We start from the raw sequence: 21,212 nt of genomic DNA, 5'->3' as shown, positions 1-21,212 counted from the left end.
TAAGATTACTGACAAATTTAGAATAAATTATAATAAATGTAGAAAGGATAAATAGGTTTACTGTGACAACGTCATGGTCAATGTCAAAGTGTTGGGCCGGTTAGACCTTTATTTAAAAAAAAATAGATCTGGAATATAAGGCCATGAAGTGCCTGTATTTCGTTTTACTTTTTATTAAGAACATTTCTGCAACGACTAAAATCAATTATTAATGTAGGTATTAATAAAATACCTAAAAAAAATAAAAAATAAAAAATATATAAATATAATGTATGTTTAATAAAATGTTCCACTTACACATTGTATACATTGTCTCTACTTAGGGTATGGCACATATTTAAATGTATTCCCAAAAATAAACCATAATAACCTACATGGTGAAGTAGATAACGACAAATTATTAAACATCAACCATAAACAAGTTATTTATTAGAAAAGGGAAAAAGACAGGTGTTAAAAAATTGGAATAAAAACAAAACAAATACAAACAGGACTGAAAAAGAAAAGAAAGGACTGCAGAAGAACAAAATACAATAAATATTACAAATCAACTGATGTAATCTTGCAGCTTTCTGAGCTCCTCATAGTTCTGCACCACATCTGGGATGGACTTCAAGGTCTGTCCGGAGACAAGGGAGCACAGGCCTCCGTCAGCATTGGATGATTCATGATCATGTGACGATATCATTTTGAAGTTACACAGCACAGAATTCACTCTACATCTTTATGAAAACGCGCTGATACCTTTCGAGCCGTTTCCACCATGTTGTCCAGCATTCCCAGTTCTTCCTCCATCTTCTGCTCGTTTTTTAGATAGACCATTTTCTATGGAAAAGTAAAAAAAAAAAAAAACACACCATGAAGCTAGAACAACACACCTTAAGGAAAGGTCTGTCCGCTTGGAAGACGTTTCAGACCATCCCGTAAACAGCATGTGTCCTTACATGTCTTTTAGCCTTGTCCAGGAGCTTGGTCCTGGCCTGCTCAGACTCCACCAGACCCTCCTTCAGCCTCTCCACCTGGAGGTCACATGTAGAGGAGATGCTTAGATTAAAGAGGACCCATTTCTTGTGAGAATTAACAACCTCGACTTTCAACAGAAATCCCAGTGATCTGAACGCCATGGTTCTGATTTTCAAAATAAGAGCCCGTATCTGTCAACCAATCGATATAAGCACGGGGAAGACGGTACCTCTTGGAGGAGCTGGATCTTCTGGTCCATGAAGTGTGGCGTGCCGTCAGGTGTGGAGCCCCCTTTCCGCAGCTCGTCCCTCAGGGCCCACGACTCCACCTGCGACTGCTGCAGCATGCGCCGCAACTCCTGATAGCGGAGATAGGGAGAGGGACGATGGAAGAGAAGAGGGCTTGATGACAGTTTCACAAAAGAGTGTCAAGTATATGCATCTCTAATTAGTTCATTAATAAGTACATCTCTGCCACACCCAGTTATTATCCTGTAGCTGGGGAAATGCCGCCTCTTAGTGGCATGGTGTAGCATTGCACCAACTGTTTCCACCGCCTTGGATATATTTTGCAAGTCGTGGAAGCAGGCACGCAGGCACGCACGCACGCACGCACGCACGCACGCACGCACCTGTACAGTGTTTACCGTACAAAAATAACTCCACTAAAACAACCTTTCCCGGCAGGCTATGTCTTCCACTATGCTCACAAACAGTTGGCAAAGCCACCATCACCTACAATGGTGCCGCCTGAAGCCAGGTCTGGCATCCAAGCATCACTGACCAAGGTCAAACAAAGCCTGTTGGCACTACCATGGAGCCGTCCACCCTGGCTAGGTGGGGCTTCAGAACGGCTACCAGACCTTGACAGCAATTAATCCCTCTTCATCCCTGGTCTCCAGACACTGGAGCCAAAACACATGCGGCTAATAATACACCTAGAACTCAAATATCGGTATCAAAATAATATGGTACAGTGGTATGGCCCGGGGAGACAGACAGTGTAATGGATGGACACTTTGGATGGAGGCCAGTTTCTTTTTAGACACCGGTCATTAAGGGGTCAGGGCATCTTGCTCATGGATGCCTACAGTTGCAGGTGATTGAACAAAGAACCCACATGACTATCCTGCCACTATGATGTATATCATATATTTTATTCTGTGTTATATTGATACAAATTACAATGTGGGTTTCTAAAGAACGCTGGGGTTTAAGACCTTTCCTGTTTTATGCTACTTTTGTGTTACAACTTTGTTTGTGTCACTTGTTTCCTTGTGTAACCTGTTTGTGTCTCTTACAAGGCTCTTGGCCTTGTTTATTGAGAGTCTTCCGGGCATTGTTGACCCTATCAAACAGGTTAATTAGTGTACTAGTTCTAACCTGGGTTTCCAGCTGCTGAGCCAGTTGGCCCTTCTCCACCTGACCGCTAAGACGGCTCAGCTGATTGGTCAGCTGCACCACCTCATCACGATGTTTGCTGGCTGCAGCTTGCTGCTCCCTCTGCAGGCCACAGCTGGAACAACAGACGTGGCATTGAATAGACACACCGGGCAGCCGGGCAGCAAGATAAAGACAAAAAAACAGGCCTTGTGATACAAAGGACACATTCAAATCCAAGTAAAAGACTATGAAAAGGCCATGTCGTATAGGCTGTCCTATATAAAAAATAAATGGTTTTCTCAACATGTACAAAAGAACAACAAAAGACAAGCAAACCTTATGAAAGCAAGGCCAGATTTAGCTTCAATAGTGCAGCACAAATCACTTTTTTTCGGAGCTACTCCCTTCTTTCATTAGATGCTTTGATTTAATTCTCAATCGAACGACTGGATGTGACTGGAGTGTGAGTGAAAGAGAGGAGAGGAGGACCTACTTGGTGGAGTGCATCTCCTCTAGCTGATCGTCTTTATGCTGCCGCATGCTGTCCAGGGAGGAGACCAGCTCACTGACTGTGCTGGACAGCTCCAGCAGCAGCTCGGGCAAGCCGAAGCTCCCCAGCTCCGTCTCCTCCTGCTCCACCTCCTCCACCTCCTCCTCCAAATCCACCTCCAACTGCTGGATCTTCTTAGGCGTGACGGCGGGCGTGATGCGTGTGAAGGCGCTGGTTTTGCTGAGCAAACCTTCAAACTGAGGCTGATCGTCTAAAGAAGAGAAGAAGAGAATGATTTCTCGATTTTTCACGTTTCAATTCAATGAGCGATATCCCTGCATTTGAATCAATTTATGGGATTTATGTGACGTGAGATCTTGTGTAAATATTTTTGTATACATGCATACATCTCCACTCAATGTCCAATTGATCAATTCTATGGCCTTAATATATTTTTGTGTTTAGTTTTTCTAACAAAAACATCATAGTGGTCCATATAATTGTCCCTACACGCATCCAATGTGACCACAATGGTGAACCAAAAGCGCTACCAGACCTTGTTCCTCCTCATCCTCCTTCTCAGCGCTCAATGCCACCATGATGCTGTCTATGAAGGAGCTCCTGCCGTGGCCATGCTCCAGGCCTGGGGTCGCGGCTTGGGAAGCAGCATTCGTACCGGACTCAGAGTTCTGCGAGACAAAGACACATGGGACCCTCAAGATGAATGCTTATTTTTGTGCAATGTGGTGGACACTTTTCTCCATAGAACCTATAACCCTCCCACACACCCCCTCCCCCGAGGTCCATAACCTGGACCTGGGATGATAGTGCTGCTGCTGCATCCCTCCCCCTCCTCCGAACCCCCCCCTCTGCCAAGCCAACACCCTTTTCAGCCTCATAAAGGCCCTGGAACCCCACTGATTCCGTTGTGCTTACGCCACTCTATTTGTTTCTTTGTTGTTGTTGTTTCATGTAAAGCGTCTTTAGTAATATTTCCGTACCAGCCTTCTACTGGTGTTTGATCAAGAAAAGGGACGTTGATTGTAGTGTTGCATTACCCACCCCCGTTATCTGAATACGTATCACAGCGCAGTGCTTGTGGTGGTGGTGTTACCTGCTCTCCCAGAGACACATGGAGGCTGTTGGTCAGGCCCTTCAGTGTGTGGAGCTGCACAGTGAGTGAGGTGACCCCCTGCACCAGCTGCTCTCCCAGGCTCTGCTGGATGTGGGAGGCCCTGGACCTCGTGGCCTCTAGCTCGGCCTCGACCGAGGCCTTCTCTAGCCTGGTCAGACACAGACACACAAAGTGGTTATTGACCAAAATGGTCCCTGCAGACTCATGTTTAGTTTGAAAACCTCTGATAATTTTTTTTGGCATTTGTTACTATTTGTACACTTCTTACTAGATAGATAGATAGATAGATAGATAAATACTTTTATTGATCCCCAAGGGGAGATTCAAGGTCACAGTAGCTTTAAAGACATCACACATAGCATACACATACAGAATAAACATGATTATAAAAAATAGATCTTCATGAATACTATGGACAATAAGAGATACTGAATAAACTAAATAAAATAAAAAGTCCACATGAATGTGCTAAGGGCTGATTAAGCTTGCAGTGACAGGACGGGGACTGACCCTTTGATACAGTAATATAGCCCTTGTATGGTAAGGTGCTCAATGATAGTGTGTGTCATGATGGTAGTGCAAATAGGAAAGGCAGTGCAAAGGCAGTACTGATACCAGGTGAGCAAACTAGGCACTGATTGAAGCCAGAAACCAGAATAACTTAAAGAAGGCATGTTACTGTCCATGCAGTAAGAGCTATTGTACTTTAGTTACTCCCCCGAACCCCAAAATGTTGCTGAATGAAGTGAAGCTTACTGAAGTCGACTGAGGGCCCCTTTCAGGTCCTCACACTGAATGTTCCTCTCCCGGAGGCCTTGCAGGTTGGCCTGGAACAGCCCTTCGATCTCCAAGGTCTGCTCCCGCACCGCCTCGTTCTCCATCTGCAGAAACTGAGGAGAACCACACACAATCACACACCCATCCTAGTCTTAAGAGTGTGAACTTCTTGTTTAATGTTAAAACATAACAATCTCACACAAGGACTCATCTACAATACACCTGGAAGTGAAACACTTCCTCCCATGGTGTGCTTTGACATCACATTTATTTTGTTGACGCTTTTGCCCAAATCAACTAATAATAAGTGCATTCAAAAATGAAGATATAACCTAAAAAGTGCAACAATAACTTGAGTACATACAATTGATAAAAATGCTTGTCCAAAACTTCTGCACCACGGCCATGCGGGAATAATACGTATATTAATATGTCCATTTTGGAATAACATATAGAAAACCCCTGGTGTGTCTGACCAAGAGCTCCAGGTGCCTCACCTCGTTCATCTCCCTGGCCGAGGTGAGCTGGGTGCAGGTGTCTTCGAGCTGCTGGAGCTGCTGGGCCTGGGTCTGGGAGTGAGCCTGCAGCAGCCCCAGCTGCTGCTCACTGTGGGCCAGGTCCTTGCTCAACTCACACACCCGCTGCTCCGACGGGCCCAGCAACGCCGCCAGCCTGGGTACATAAACAAACACATAATGTTGGTCCACAATCTACGAGAAAATGTAGTGTTTTTTGGCCGACACCTGGTCAAATGAAGGCAATAGGGACCATCTGGAATAAGGGTAGAGACAAGTAGGTCCCACAGGTCAGAGGCCATTGGTATTACTTACTGGTCTGCCTGGTAAATGGCCTGCTCGTGGTCTTTCCTGGACTGCTGTAACCTAAATAGCAGTAAAATAAAATCAAACTTCTTATCCTTCTGCATTTCATATTAGGGTTAGTAGTACAACATTATTCTTTAGTCATACTATCAGTCAATTTGGCCTGTAAGCATTCCCCTATTTCACACCCTCATCTTAAAGTGAACATTTACTAGCCATTGAATAATGCCTAATGCCTTCAAAACTAGCCCTATTTGCTGTCAGGTCAGGATAAAGTTCAGTTTCTATTAGGGGTGTAACGATACGCGTATTTGTACAGAAACTTTTCGGTACGGTTCATGCACGTTTCATTTCGGTACGTACCGAAAAATAACAACAATTTTAATTTTTTTATTAAAAGGTCCCATGGCATGAAATTTTCACTTTATGAGGTTTTCTAACATTGATATGAGTTCCCCTAGCCTGCCTATGGTCCCCCAGTAGCTAAAAATTGTGTTAGGTGTAAAACGAGCAGTAGGTATCTTGCGCCGCCTTTGAAAAAATGAACGCTCAAATGCGCAGATTTTGGATCTAGCCCGATATGTCGTCATATGGGGCCAGATTACCTCCCCTTTCTCTGCTTGGCCCGCCCAGAGAATTTGGCCTGCCAATGAGACAATGAGCTAGGACCGTGCGAGCGCCACATGTGTGTGTGTGAATACACACACTGTAACGCAAGTGTTCTTTGTTATTTGGATAACTGTTCTGCTGTTGGTGTTATGGCGCATAACACGCAACACAATAACGCAAGCTTGCATAAAGCTCCCATTTGGTGAAAAGACTAGACTGCGATTCGTAGTGGGGGTTATCTCAGCCATGGTTGAGAAGGAATTGGGAACCGCGACATGGAGGAGAAAAGGATTGTTGCCCAGGATTGTCCGCCGGAGCCCCGCTGCCTGCTGAACGCTGCCCGGGGTTGTCTCCCGCCGGAGCCCCGCCGGACCCCCGCGGTTCAGTCTGTACTTAATATTGACGTGGAAGTGGAAGAACCAGAGGCGTTTGAGAACCCGACGCAGTCGTTTGAGATTCATAATATCATCCGGAGGCACAAACAGCTTTTGACCATGATAATATATATATTATATAGATATCTAAATATAATATGATATTATTTAGATATAGAGCTCCAGGACTCCCGCCGGAGCACCCCGGAGTGTTTAGTGTTCCACTGTAAACACTAGCACTGTATTAGGGGCCCACAAATACTTATATTAAAGCATCCATAAAATAGCATGCCATGGGACTTTTAAGAAAAGTTTTTTTATTGATTATCACACACTCTGTGAGTGTCTTGTCTTGTCCTGATGTTTTGTGAGGACCACAATGGAAATAAGTCTGGAATGTGTTTTTACCCTCAATTGTATTTGATGTCTTTTCATGTGTGTAAGGCATTTGTTCGATACAATTTAATAAATAAAAAAAATAAAAAAATAAAATAAAAAACTACTGTACCGAAAAACATACCGAACCGGGACTTAAAAACCGACTTTTGTATATCGTTACACCCCTAGTTTCTATTGGTGGTGGATCTTACATGGTGTTCTCTGAGGCGAGGGCCTGCTCCAGAAAGGTGTAGGAGGCCAGAGTGGAGGAGATGGTGGCAGAGAGCTCTGTCACCTTCCTCTCCAGCAAGCTGCGCTCCTCCGCCCCCTCACTCAGCTTCTCCCGCAGTACACCCAGCTCTGGACACACACACACATTAAAAATAAAAAGGGCTAATCTTTTATTTTTTTGGTGTGATTAAATATTACAATAAATCCCCCTATAGTAACGTCACATGTGGGAGTGTCCGGTGATTTGTACACTTGTAGCTAACACATCATTATTTTCATCATAAATGTTTTTGCTCCAAATTTGATGATATATTGTTCTCAACTTGACCATTGTCTTCCAATTGACCTAATCAAAATGTAATCTGTGGACAGCCCTAGCTAACATTCAACAATATATTGTCAAATACTGTATGGGGTTCGGACCTCACCTGAGTTCATGATGGTGGCCTGGATTTTCAGATCTCCAATCTGCTGGTCGGCTTCTTCGAGATCCAAATGAGCTTGCTGCAGCGCTTCCTGAATCTGTCGAGAGCAACAACCCATAACTTAACCCAGGGCCTTGGATCTGTTGAGAGCTACAACCCATAACTTAACCCAGGGTCTTGGATCTGTTGAGAGCTACAACCCATAACTTAACCCAGGGCCTTGGATCTGTTGAGAGCTACAACCCATAACTTAACCCAGGGCCTTGGATCTGTTGAGAGCAACAACCCATAACTTAACCCAGGGCCTTGGATCTGTTCAGAGCAACAACCCATAACTTAACCCAGGGCCTTGGATCTGTTGAGAGCAACAACCCATAACTTAACCCAGGGCCTTGGATCTGTTCAGAGCAACATCCCATTACTTGACCCATGAACAAGAGACAAAGCAATGGAGGTGGACCTGACAGAGGCCTGTACCTGCTGCCTCTCCTCCAGGGCCTGGTCTCTGTCCAACAGGTGCTGGTTCCGGTCTGTCAGCGCATCCGCTGCCTTCTCATTCAGCTTCAAGAGCATAGGAACAGTCTTCTTGAGAAGGCCGCGCACTCTGGCCAGCTGCAAGACAAGGGGATAATGCGGACCAGGGAATATCCGGTATTATTAGGCTTTAGTCAAATTAAATATCGCTGCCGTATTCAAAGCGAGTTGACCATTGAGCATTGAGCTTCTATCCGCTGTGACTTACAGTGGATGTATTTACATACATGGCATACAAATTCAGTACTCTGTAACTAGACGACTTATAATGAATAGTAAGCTTCACAAAGTCATGCAACTTCAAACCCTGTTCCCTTCATCTGAGCAGGATTCATTCCTAACAGTTCTCATTTTATTATAAAGAACTTTTTAAGATCAGGCCAAGTGTTTTCCAGAAAATAAAAATTAAAAAAAGTATTTTACGACAGAAACCAAGGAGATGCACTCTCCCACCCTACCTCTTCTGCCAGGCTGGCCTGGTCCTTCATTGTCCTGGAGAGCAGAGCAGAGGCGCTGCTGAGGGTCTCCACGTAGGCCTGGTTTAACGCCACCTGCGCACCTCCACAAACACATGCGTCATGTATGGTGGAGAAAGAGTGACGGCACGATGAAAGCCTGTACCTGTGTCTGCAGGCGTGTGTGTTTCTACCTGTTCTGGGTAGGTCTTGTTAAGGGCCCCCATGAGATCTTGGTGACAGCCCACACTCTGTTCCATCTCAGATATCTGCTGAGCACAGTAAACCCGCAGCTGCTCCGTCACACTGACGGCCTGGAAACATACCCAGAAGATGGAATCAGGCTTACAGGAATAATATCATGACATAAAGATGTAGCCAGGCTTAGAAGTTAAACATCAAGACGTAAAGATGACAGACACTTTCGAAAAGCTGCACACTTGGGGTCTGCATTCAGCCATTTTGTTTAATTTGTATATTCTAAGCCACACAAGTTGTTCTAGATTGATTAGTTGGTACGATCAATGCCACGATACACCACCCAAAAAACATTACATTTTTTATTCCAACAAGCCATATTCATCAGTTTGTCCTTAAAGGGGAACTGTCACTCTCACGATTTTCTAATACAACAGAGTATTGTTTTATACGCAATGAATGTTCTTAAAAATAGTCTGCAACATTGACTCCATTTTCACTGAAAAGTTCAACCACTGATGTCCAATTAAGTGAATGAAAATTTCAGACCAATGACAACATATCAATTTTTTTTGGACTGTCTGCAAACATAGATCCATCTGAACACCAATAGAAGAGCTGGCATAGGCCTGGAGCCCCGACATAACTTTAATAATAAAAATGAGAAAAGCGTTTCTTACGGCCTCCTTGGTGCTGAGGGCCTCGTCCATTTGTCTCCTCATGTCCTCCCTCTCCTGCAGGGCATCTCGTACCTTCTGCGCCATCCTGGCCTGGCTGTCCATGAACCTCCCACATAGACCCTTCATCTGCCCATACTGGAGGGGAGGGAAAGAAAGAAAGAGTTTAATATGAGAGATGTACGCATTTGATACGTGTTTGTTAGGGGTTGAGTGTCAAGGATGTTTTTCAAAGAAAGAATATGAGCAAGGAAGTTTAACGTTATCTTGTGTGAAAGACATTAATAGTACCGTCCTACAGAGGACACTACAGTGTATTCACCTATAGTGGATTCACATCAGCTATGTTCTGTTCTGTTGAGCCACTTTCATAAAACACAATCCCGATGGAAGAAAAACAAGATTTTAAACAATGGCCGACACCGACGGGCAGGTAAAACCCGAAGCAGAAATTTACAAACCCTAGGTAAACCACACAAAATATCAAATCAGACACTTTTTAAATATTGTATCACAATTCTAACCGAATAAATATTGTATCAGCAATCAAAAACACGTATCGTGAGGCCTCTGCTAATTCATGCACCATGTGACGAATGCAGGCCAATGGCAAACTGCATGATGATCAGAGTGTACACTGGCCTAGCAAAACCTCAAGCAGGGCAGGGGAGAGTAGGGGAGAGCAGGAGGGGCGGCCTACCTGGGCTAGGAGACCACAGCGGTCCTCCCTGACAGCCTGCTCCATCTGCTTCATGGTAGAGATGGCTGTGTCCGTGTCTGCACTCAGCGTACCCTGTCGGAGGACAAAGAACCACTTAGAAAGACAGCAGCTCGAACCAGACCAGATGTGGAGGTGGGCTACGGGGTGGTTGTGTAAATGAGAAAATATTGAAAAAAAACGGTTCATCAAAATTAAATTTTAGAAAGATCCAACTTGTAAAAACATATCATTTATAACAAAGAAAACCAAACAACAATTTTGCGTGTATGTCTCTTTTATGTCTCCAAGAAGGATGTCGAGAGAACAGAACAGAGCTACAATACATTTAAGAAAAACAATGCAAGACAAAATGATATAGTAGTTTCAATGGACGTTACCATGGTGATCTTGGTGTCCTCCACGGCTTGGATCAGACTCTGGAGAGAACTCTCGTCCATCTCCAGCTCCTGGATTCGACCGAGAGCTGTCATGTAGAGGTCTCTGTATGTTGAGGTCTAGCAGAAATAAACATGTTTAAATACATTTCACTACTCTACTATTTAGCAGACAGAAGTATGCTGAAGTATATCTGGTCTTACCTGGTTGAGTTCAGTGTGGTCCGTCTGCACCAGTGCGTCCCTGAGCTGGGAGGGTGGAGGACCAGCAGGGGGGCTCTTCTGTCCCCTGGACGCGTCCAGCTGTTGCAACAGGACCTCCACATTAATCATGTGGGACCTCAGCCTCTGCTCTAGCTCCCGCTTGGGCAGACCCTCCAAACTGCCTGGGGGCACACTGGGACAGGTGGAGAGAGGAGACATAGTAAGTTGTGGCATAGTCCTTTCTTGAAAATGATTGATGTTGTCAATTAATCCACTTTTTAGAGGCATTGAAAGAATTGTATTGTATAATTAAGAACCCTTTTTCTAGGACAGGTTTATTTTCAACATAGAATGTTGTTATTCAGGTACAACGTACAATGCTTGTCTGACCATTGTGTAGAAAGTGCAAAAGTAGTTTTCTGGCCTTTTAGAACACACATTTCGACACATCAACAACGGTTTACAGCAAACATGTCATTAATCCATTGTAAAAAAAAACTTGCTCACAAGTTCAATGATGATAGACTGTTGACTTGGAGATCCAGAACCTTTCGGTCAGAGTCAAACACTCTAGCCACTACCCTATTCCGCCTCCATAAGTGTATGAAGTAATCGTAATACGGTCATTATATAGAGTTCACTATGTAATGGAAGAACCTTGGGGTAATAACTCACTTCCACAGAAGAGGGTCAGTAGCGGTGCAGCCGTCCGCCACAGAGATCTCCCTCTTCCTCACGAACTGGCCGGACGTGTTGAAGCAGCGGTCAACCCACTTCACGGGAGAGGTTCCCACACAGATGCTGTGGGACTCAACCGCGGGTGGAGCGATGGCATCCACGGCCACGGCCACAGGAGAAGACTCGGTGCACATCTTCCCCGAAGCCATGATAAGGATTTCAGCCATCTGGCGGAGCTGCTGCTGCAGGGACCCGTTGGGGATCAGGGGGGGGTCCGGGAGACTCCTCAGCTCCTGGGACGCTGGTACTGCCGCCCCCACACCGTGTCTGGCCTGCGGTATTTGCTCTGGCACCTCCCTGTCCCGGATGGTACGGGGAGTGACTAAGTACCTGGTGTGCAGGGCGGTGGAGTTGAACAGGGGCCGGGATATGGGGCTTTCTAAGGGCCCGACGAGGGGCCCCCTGAGGGGCACCGTGTAGGGCTCCTTTTCAGCCAGACTCTCCCTATCTAGGAGAGAATCTTCAGCCAGATATTTAGCCAAAGGAGAGTCCTTGTAAGTCCGGATCCTGGTGAAGGGGCTGAGGAGATCAAACTGCAGTACGTTTGGTACCGCGGGAAACTCCGGCAGCTCCGCCAGAACATCAGAGCGGTGTCCGGCAGGTGCTTCATCTACAGAGCCAGCGGCACCTTGGGCGTAGCCGGACATGCCTAGAGCCCTGTCCGTCTGTGCCCCGCTGGATGCCAGAGTGCTGCTTCTCAAATCTACTTCGGAGTCACTGATCACATGTCCCTCGACTTTCACAGTGATAAAACTGTGAGGCTGGGCTGAGGCTTCACATGCTCCATGATCAGTGGTGTCGAAAGGCTGAAAAGCACAGGACACGGCATTCACTTCAGCGGGGGACAAGTCAGTCTGGGAAACATCTTGCAGCTGCTGGATGTTAGTCACAGGGATTGATTCATCAGTTATTACAACATCATTCAAAGCTGCAGCTTCAATGGATTCATCCCTTTTCAGAGCACAAGGTTGTTGATGCTGTGAGTCTGGATCTTGACTCTCTACAATGCTAACTGCTCTAATGTCGTTGTTGTAGGAGGTCAGGCTAACCTCTGCAGGATCTTCCAACAGAGGCAAAGGCTTCTCCAACAGGATGAAGGCCTCTGTAGGGTGGACATCACCTCCTGTACCGCTTAGGGAATCAAAGGCTGCATTGGTTTTGCCACCATCAGTTACACGGTCATGCTCGTCCAGCTGATGAGCTTCAGCACTTCTTGAAAGAGGCTCCTGGGGTGCTTTAAGGTCACTGCTTGGACTTGGACTGTTGAGAAGATCATTATTAAAATAGCAGTGCTCTAAATGGCCATTACATGGATCAATGATTTCATTGGCTGCCAATTCGCTTTGGTTTATTATGCTTTCATCTTGGGCCAAATAAGTGCTCATGTTGAGCAGCACCGAAGGTAGTGGAATTGTCTCCTCTGCAACTGTAGTGGTGTCTGACAGCTCAACCTCTCCTCCGGTACAGACAAAAGACTTCAAGGTTATGTCCGTAGGTCCATCTGTAAATTTAGGGCTTTGTTCGATAGAACAAGAAAATCCACATTTTTTGCTACTGTACGGATGATCGGTGTGATCTTGTTGGTCTTGATCTCCACAGTCCTCTTCCATGATGCTCATACAGACACCATCTCCGGGATGCTGGTATACAAGCTCTTCCTTGGGTAAAGAGATCGTCTTATTCAATGGATGTGTGGTGGCATCCAGAATCTCCACTTCACCTCCATCACAGATAAAGGACTTATAAGTAACATCAAATTCAGCTTCCCTGCAACCATTAACCAGAGTAGGTTCTTGCTGGGCATTCATGTTTTTGGATGCCCCGTTTGGGATTGAGTTTGACTGTTCAGTCAGTGAATCAAACTGTTCCTCCAGTACAGTGCGTTTCATCACCACATAATTTTCCTCCTCTGGGTTAACATAGGCATGGTCAATATGGTTGCTCCCCGATTCATTGATTATCATGCTTTCAGATATGGTCACATCCCCTTGTATCCAACTTTCAGAAGGCTGGTGTGTTGGTAGAACAATGCTATCTTCTGCTACATCCGAGTAATCCAAAATCTCAATATCACCACCCGCACAGGCAAACGATTTGAAGGTTATATCGCCACTGCAGGCAGTAGAGGCATTAGGTATGGAATACCCATCTACAAGATTGAAGGACCTGTTGCCATTCTTATTGCCTGGCCGGTTTGGGACATCAGTCTGTTGATTAGAATGAGTGGTAGATTAAAAACAAATAGCTAGATAAACTTGAAAGAGAGTTGGCAAAGAAACATGCAGTATAGTGGTATGCATGACTAACCGTGGTTTTAGAAACGTCTCCAATGGCTAGTAATCTGGATTGGCGTTTTGATGATGGAGTTGATTGCATTTGTTGCAGGTCATTCTCCAGACTTCTTAAAGGAACACGCTCCCCCGGTCTGAGGGGTTTCTAATGAGAGAAAATGTAAACATAACATCACTGTAAATACACCCAAACGTTATAGTAAACGCAAACATGTGAAGACCAAGAGATAATCCTCACCAACTCCACCCCGTTTGATTCTGACATTCTTACGAGGGTTGAATCTTTTGTTGGTTGAGCAAATCTGGCTCTGCGTCTACAAAGAAGAAAAACGTTTACATAACCTCATCTTAAAGATACACGTAATAACCGCATTTCCCTGTAAATACAGACAACATACACTCTGAAAGCATGTAGTTATCCAGTAACTGTTAGCTAGTTAACTTATTTAACTAGTTACACGATAAGCAAGCAGCCGTCAAACTGTCAACTTGCTGCTTACGAGCGTTGACTCTATAATAATGTGTGTTGCTTTCTATTATGAAGCAACACACTTTAACGTTTAGCTACACCAGTGGCAGAGGTTAATTCACAAGCAACGACTTTTTAATAAACGTGTGATAAGATATCCAGTTGAATTATTTCACGTCCCATGACATGTTTAAGCCAAGCCATAAGCGTAGGACAATGTGCGATTCATTTCGGTTGATCGACTCCGGTACAATAAGTAAGAGCGTTAACTTATGAAATATAAGGCAAAAATAAATAATCAACCACCGCTAATAATTCGAAAAATATTAGTAGAACATGTAAACAAACCTTTCGTTGCACTCCCGTCAACTACAACCGCTCTGGATTTCAAACAGACGTTAGAGCGTCGCAATTGGTCCACCGAGCTGTACGTCATCTTGATATAATCTCTATTAACCTGCATCCGGTTGGTGTAGATGTACCGCCCTCCTGTGCTCATTGGGTTGTACTACACCTACTACTACCACCGCCTTTTTTTAGTTTACAGATGTTCTCAAACAATGCTCTGTTCTGCTCTTTGATCGGTGATCTATTACAGTGGTTCTCAAAATTTTTACCATGAGTACCACCTTAGAAATGATTTGGCTCTCCAAGTACCACCGGAATTAAAATAAAGTTTACAAAGAAGGCATTAATATTAATAATATGATTTATTATTCACATAACTTTACTTGACTGAACAACCAACTGTAGACTATGTAAACTCATGTATTGTATTTAAACACTTGCAACGAGACAATACTAACAACAGGTCAGCATATAATGTTTAGGTTTGAAGGAGAGCCTACTCAGGCACAAATTGAAAATTAAGAATAGTAGGCCCTACTGTGACCTTCTCAAAGTAATCCTGGGGAATGTACCCATAAGAATAATAATAAAAAGGAAATTGGTAATGGCGACTCTGGGCCCATCATGCTTAGTGAGATGGGTGTGCGTGGCTCTGTGAACAGAGTTCTGTGATGTCTGGGTCGATTGAGGTTAGCTTTAGCCTCAGACTTGGTTCATGATGTTGTGTCAATAAGCTCCACCTGTGTTGCGCAACTTTACCGTGCATTCACGTCGCAGCCGCGATTGCATTTGGATCACGGCAGTGTTTCCCACAGACCAGGGGGGTATTCCATCAAAGTCGCTAACGAAAGCGGCGATTAGTTGATTAAGCCTGGTTAGAACTAGCGCAAACTTCCACTTGAGGCTAAAGCCGTTCCATCAACGCAGTTCAGCCGCGCCTTGCTCAGGTTAGTTCAATCAAACCAGGCTCACGTTATCCTGGATTACGCGCGTTCACGAGATATGTAACCAGCCCAGAACCGTGAATGTCGAATCATGGATCAAATGTCCGAAAAGGACCGAGCAGGATCTTTTCCAGCGGCGAACAGAAGCTGCTTGTGGAGGTCTATGAGGAGTACACGCATATAATAACTCAAAAAGGGAACACGTAACCATTAATAGAAACAGGGAGGCTGCCTGGCACAAAAATCGGCGATCTGTTGAATGCATAAGTAGGCCTAGTATTAAGCGTAACAAATTTTAATTCAATATTGACCATGGATTTAAAAGCAGGGAGATAGTCTCGAGTTAACGTGTCGGACTTGCACTCGGTCGTCCGGGGTTCTATCCCCACGCAACCCAGCAAACATTTTCTCGACCTGCGTCGAAGCGAACAAGTCCAGTCGACGTCGAGTCACGACGTGACTTCATTTCGACATGAAAACATAATCATTAGAGGAATGGTGATTTCAAGGAAGACTTATTTTAGAGTGGTGTAACCGAATAAACACTTCCAGCAAACATTTATGCATTCAACAAGTCCAAAATACGCCGGGTCACAACGTGACTTTATTTCGACCATTTGCCGACATGAAAACATATATGCGTACGGAAATGTTGTTTTTGATTAAAGCTTGTTTGACAGTGGTGTAACTGAATAAACACTGTTTATATCGCTATTTAACTTAACAACGATGTAACTTTGTAACATTAGTGTGAACGGTAATGTTTACACATTAATTATGTTATTAAAAAGTGTTATTAATCCAAACGCAATATGCTATCATGTATATGGCCAATATTGGTGCTAAAATGTTTTATTCCAGCATTTACTCAAGTTCCATTTAGGAACTATTTTTCCTTGCGCACCAACACGTAATCCCAACAACAAATTATCACTTTGTCCTCTAACGCGTGCACACAGTCGTCACACTGCGCACCAGGTGATTTGTTCGCAGTCAAGGCAAGCGTCGAAGTTCCAGGTGAGTTCCGAAAATACACTCTTATTTAAAATGAAAATGTATTTGTAAAGACATTATCCTTTTTTTCATTTGCATGCTTAACTGTTACAGTCTACATGGCATATTCTCATGGATAGCTTGTTTTCGTATTTGTAACGTTACATACGAACGGGGAAGGGAAAGCTAGCATGCTAACATTAGCTTAGCTCAAAAACGGCCCGCTTTGGAGCCCCAAAGCGGCCTGCTGGGGGGTAGCAGCATCCCGTTTCGGGGCTAACGTTAGCTGTGTGTTCTTGAAAATAAAAGACGTGCATAGTCGGGTGGGAAAGAACTTTTCTCGTGCATTAGTCCTGTGAATGTGGTTAATGTGAGGACCGATTCTTCTCTATTTATTCGTCATTATTCAAAGAGGGAGGGGTGATAGCTACTGATGTTGCTAGCTAAATGGACTTGATGTAGCAGACAGTTGCTGTTTAGGCTGGGGGGCTAGAAGGCGCATGCCCTACACCTTTTACAATAAATCACAGGAAGGTGCATTATCAGGATTTAACAGATATAGTTTATATTCATACAAATGTAATTAAATAGTCTGCTTACTGTTTTGAATATTTAAGTTGATGTTTAAATAAAATGTGAAAATGTTAAAATGTGAGATTTGCAATTATGAAACACATTTTACAAATGGGTCTATACAGTTTATTCATTAAATATTTTTTAAATGTCTGCTATTAAAGGTAGTATTCAATGTGTTAATTCGGATTTAAATATGCAACTGTTTATCATAAAAAAATATTATAAACATGGTTAATAGGCTATGCTACATGTAAAGCACAGTCTCCAACCAGGAAGACCATGGAAGCTACTGATGAAAGACACTGATGGCACCAGTATAAACTTGTATCTTTTGTGTCATCTTTTGTTTTGGCGTAGCGTTGCAGCTTTGTTTTATAACATAGCACAATGGCTTCAAACTACTTGCGTGACTGGAGAAGACTGAAGTCGGGAGCAAATGATGAAGCACAAGACAGTGATGCAGAAGATGATGCTGCGGAAGATAATGCTGCACAGGAATGTACCTCCTTGCACGACTCTGAGGAGTCACTGGAAGCAACCACTTCACAGCAGGGAGAACTGTCCCTGGTACAGCAAGGGTTGTCAGATGATTCAGAACTCCCTGGTACTTCAACTGATGAACAATTGATGGCTACATGCAGTCATTCCGATTCTGACGAAGAGCAAACATTGGACTTTGAGCATGATGTCGTTGATTCGAGTCAGTCTGATGTAGATCATTTTGAGACAGACAATTTAGATATTGAGACTGGAACTCTAGCTGGAGATTTGGCTCAATGGGCAACATCCAACAATCAAACTCTAACAGCTGTTAATGGTTTGTTGACTATTCTGAGAAAACATGGCCACCGTCTTCCCAAAGACGCCCGGACACTTCTCCAAACTCCCAAAGATGTAGAATGCCAGTTCAAGTGCAATGGGCAGTATGCATATTACGGTCTTGAGTCAGGCATTCTTGACTATCTTACCAAAAATGCAACTTTCACAGGAGACATAGAATTGACGTTCAACGTTGATGGGGTTCCTGTTTTCAAGTCCAGCAAAAATCATTTTTGGCCCATCTTGGCCACTTGTAATGGTGCAGATCCATTTATTGTGGCGCTGTATTTCGGAAAGGGCAAACCCGAACCACTAACTGACTACGTACAAGACTTGCTCGAGGATTTAGCTGGTTTGCTGGAAAAAGGAGTTGAACACCAGAACGTAGTTCACAAAGTGAGCATTAGGGCATTTATCTGTGATGCACCAGCTAGAGCTTTTCTCAAGTGCATTAAAGGCCACAACGCAAGCCAAGGTTGTGAGAGATGTGAAGCTACAGCAACACGCATAGAGAGTAGGATGGTTTACACCTCTACAGATGTCAGTCCCAGCAGAACGGATGAAATGTTCAGCCAATTGAAGTATGCGATCCATCAGAAAACGCCATCTCCTCTTCTTGATGTGGGGATTATGTGCGTAAATCAGTTTCCTCTGGATTACATGCATCTGGTGTGCCTTGGTGTTGTGAAACGCATCCTGGTCTTTCTAATTCGAGGACCCTCAAAGTGCAAACTGCTACGGAGGCAGCAGGAGGAATTATCAGAAAGGCTGCTTAGCCTTAAGGGAGCAATGCCAGGGGAATTTGCAAGGCAGCCCCGGGCTCTTGATGAAATTGACCGTTGGAAGGCAACTGAATATCGCCAGTTTCTCTTGTACACAGGGCCAGTTGTCTTGCGCAGTGTTCTTCCACAACCCCTCTACAGCCATTTCTTGACATTAACAGTTAGTATGTCTATTCTGCTAGAAAGTGACGCAGAGAAGAGAAATGAGTACTTGGATTATGCAAGGGATCTCTTGATTCACTTTGTCGATGCAAGCATTGACTTGTACGGACAGATATTCCCCACGTACAATGTTCATTCTTTGAAACACTTGCACGAAGACGTCAGATTCTTCAAGTGCTCGTTGAATGATCTGTCGTGTTTCCCTTTCGAGAACCATCTTCAGGTCATTAAGAAAATGGTTCGCAACAGCCGCAACCCTGTAGTGCAGGTCACAAAAAGGGTTGCAGAGAAGGCAGAGACCCATCAACTGCATAAACGGCAAAGACATACTCGTGTCATTTCTGCTAAACCACAAGACAGATGCTTTCTGCTTCGGAACGAGGACTTTGCCTTCATCAATGAGAAAAGAGGGGATGGAACAGCAGTGGTTGACGTTCTCAGCCCAGATGACACGGCTGATCTCTTCCAGGATCCCTGCAGTTCTAAACTCTTTAACATTGTTTATGTGGGGAGCTTTGAAAGAGCTAAGCGGAAACTCATGAGGATTGAAGATCTGGACAGGAAAGCGGTTTGCCTTCCCTATCAGGATGGGTTTGCCATCTTCCCTCTACTGCATGCAGTGGAGAAATAAAGTTTGCATTTGGTGGTATGTTAAATGTCACACCGTCGTTAATAAAGCATCTGACCGATGCTTACCTAACCCTAGCATGTTTTCTGTGTTAATGAATTATCCCCATTATTTCTGTAATTTTTCTTTTTCTCTTTGATCTTTCACTAACCCTTTCTGTACCACTAGGTAGCTTGTGGGCTTTCCCTAATGAGTATATTGAATTAGTGGAATGCCTCAGTAGGTGAATTGGTTTGGTGACTTTAATAATAATTGTTGGGATACTGGCACTGATGATGTGGTGGAGCACAGTCATTTTTCGCATGTCCTTGTCTATTGTTGTGCAAGCATGGATTGCTGACGTTGATTAACAGCTTACTTGACTCGTATGGCATATGTTGTCTATACTCACACTTTGTCTGTCAATGCTATTTATATTTTTGTTTAGGCTGTCATGGAATTTGTCCAAGCCACGTGGATAGCAAAAGGTGTCACACAACAAGGTGCGGTGCCAATTACCTGGATTGATGAAGAAAAACGAACATTGAGATGGCCCAAGTGTGGTGCCACCACTGCCCTCAATAGGAAACTTGAACCTGATGATGGCTGGAATGCTTTTCCCCTCATCAAATATAAAAAAGATAAGGGTAAGGACATTGTTTCTACATCAAGGTACTCATGGACTCTTGTACTGAGTTGCCTGGCACACAAGTGAAGAAATGTTACATAACACATCACATCTCAAGTCCCTCATCACCCCTTTAATTATATTTATTTATCTTTTGAGTCGTTTTTTTCTTTTGGTTGCTGTGTTATGTTTTAGGGAGGTTAACTCTCCTGTGCTTGCCTCAAACGGTCTGATAAAATATATTTTTCCACAGATTCTGCAGAAATCGAGGTGAATACTCAACTTCTATTTGAGGAACCTGAAGAGGAGAAGCCCAAAAGAATCCGAAAGAAACGTCTTTTTGAAGACTTCGTTCAAGGTGAGTTTTTGGTATTTGTAGTATTGCTTTTCACTTGTTGTTGATGACGGAGTAGGGATGCTTGTCATGTCTTTTAATAGTGTATGACCCATGTTTAATACTAATTCAAAAATGCTCATGCTGTGATACATGCAGATATGCCTTCTCCAGAATCCCCAACAGTTTCTGGTAAGCATTAAAGTGGAACCCCCCCCCAACCCCCCTGTTATACTTTATACATGGCATAAGTAACATCTTACTTCCAACTCTTAACATTTGTTCAGATGCCTATGTATGTATGTATGTATGTATGTATATGAGAAAATATATCTTCTTCCACACAGAGAAAAAAACTCTAAAGCCGTTACCACAACCACCGAAGAAATTTAAGCGGAGGGTGACCGACATGGCAGGTAAAAGTTTAATGTGGGTGGACATGGAGAGCATTGTTAAGGTTAAGTTAATGTTTAGCTTCGGTAGACTCAAATAAGAAAGCGAAGCAAAGCCTTCAAATGCACTTCAGGCAGACAACTCGAGTCACGTTGCATGCAAGTGATACACACACTACTCCTACACAACTTATCAAGTGCCCCCCTCTCAACAAGGCAGGCAAGATCTATTTAAGCTTCCTGTACCTGCTAACGCACTTTCAAATTGCCATGTTGCCGCTACACTGCTCAGACGGATAGTTACTGATGGTTACTGCTGCACAGTATTTCTGCTGCTTACCATACATCATCTCACCCACCTCCACCCCAGCATCCACCTGT

At 44.0% G+C, this 21,212-nt stretch overlaps 1 protein-coding gene and 1 long non-coding RNA gene across 2 annotated transcripts; one reads left to right on the top strand and one right to left on the bottom strand.

Moving 5' to 3' along the window:
- Nucleotides 1-180: 180 nt before the first annotated feature.
- spag5 (sperm associated antigen 5) lies at nucleotides 181-14,636 on the bottom strand. The gene is made up of 24 exons (XM_084465937.1): nucleotides 14,595-14,636; nucleotides 14,016-14,091; nucleotides 13,794-13,922; nucleotides 11,424-13,693; nucleotides 10,749-10,941; nucleotides 10,548-10,664; nucleotides 10,150-10,242; nucleotides 9,453-9,587; nucleotides 8,769-8,888; nucleotides 8,578-8,670; nucleotides 8,063-8,197; nucleotides 7,589-7,682; nucleotides 7,142-7,289; nucleotides 5,578-5,628; nucleotides 5,245-5,419; nucleotides 4,727-4,860; nucleotides 3,950-4,118; nucleotides 3,392-3,524; nucleotides 2,839-3,106; nucleotides 2,346-2,478; nucleotides 1,193-1,321; nucleotides 945-1,019; nucleotides 745-825; nucleotides 181-619 (listed from the first exon to the last, which is right to left on the bottom strand). The coding sequence occupies exons 2-24, from the start codon at nucleotides 14,040-14,042 to the stop codon at nucleotides 548-550; spliced, it is 4,974 nt and encodes a 1,657-aa protein (XP_084322063.1). The 5' UTR covers nucleotides 14,043-14,091; nucleotides 14,595-14,636; the 3' UTR covers nucleotides 181-547.
- Nucleotides 14,637-20,015: 5,379 nt separating this feature from the next.
- Nucleotides 20,016-20,631, top strand: LOC311341334. The gene is made up of 3 exons (XR_014633305.1): nucleotides 20,016-20,124; nucleotides 20,359-20,463; nucleotides 20,599-20,631. It is a non-coding gene; the product is annotated as an uncharacterized lncRNA (long non-coding RNA).
- Nucleotides 20,632-21,212: the final 581 nt, after the last annotated feature.

Source organism: Micromesistius poutassou, assembly GCF_964030765.1.
Source record: "Micromesistius poutassou genome assembly, chromosome: 3".
Classification (NCBI taxonomy): domain Eukaryota; kingdom Metazoa; phylum Chordata; class Actinopteri; order Gadiformes; family Gadidae; genus Micromesistius; species Micromesistius poutassou.
The sequence above is the reverse complement of the archived record's forward strand: the minus strand, read 5'-3'. Positions and strand labels throughout refer to the sequence as shown.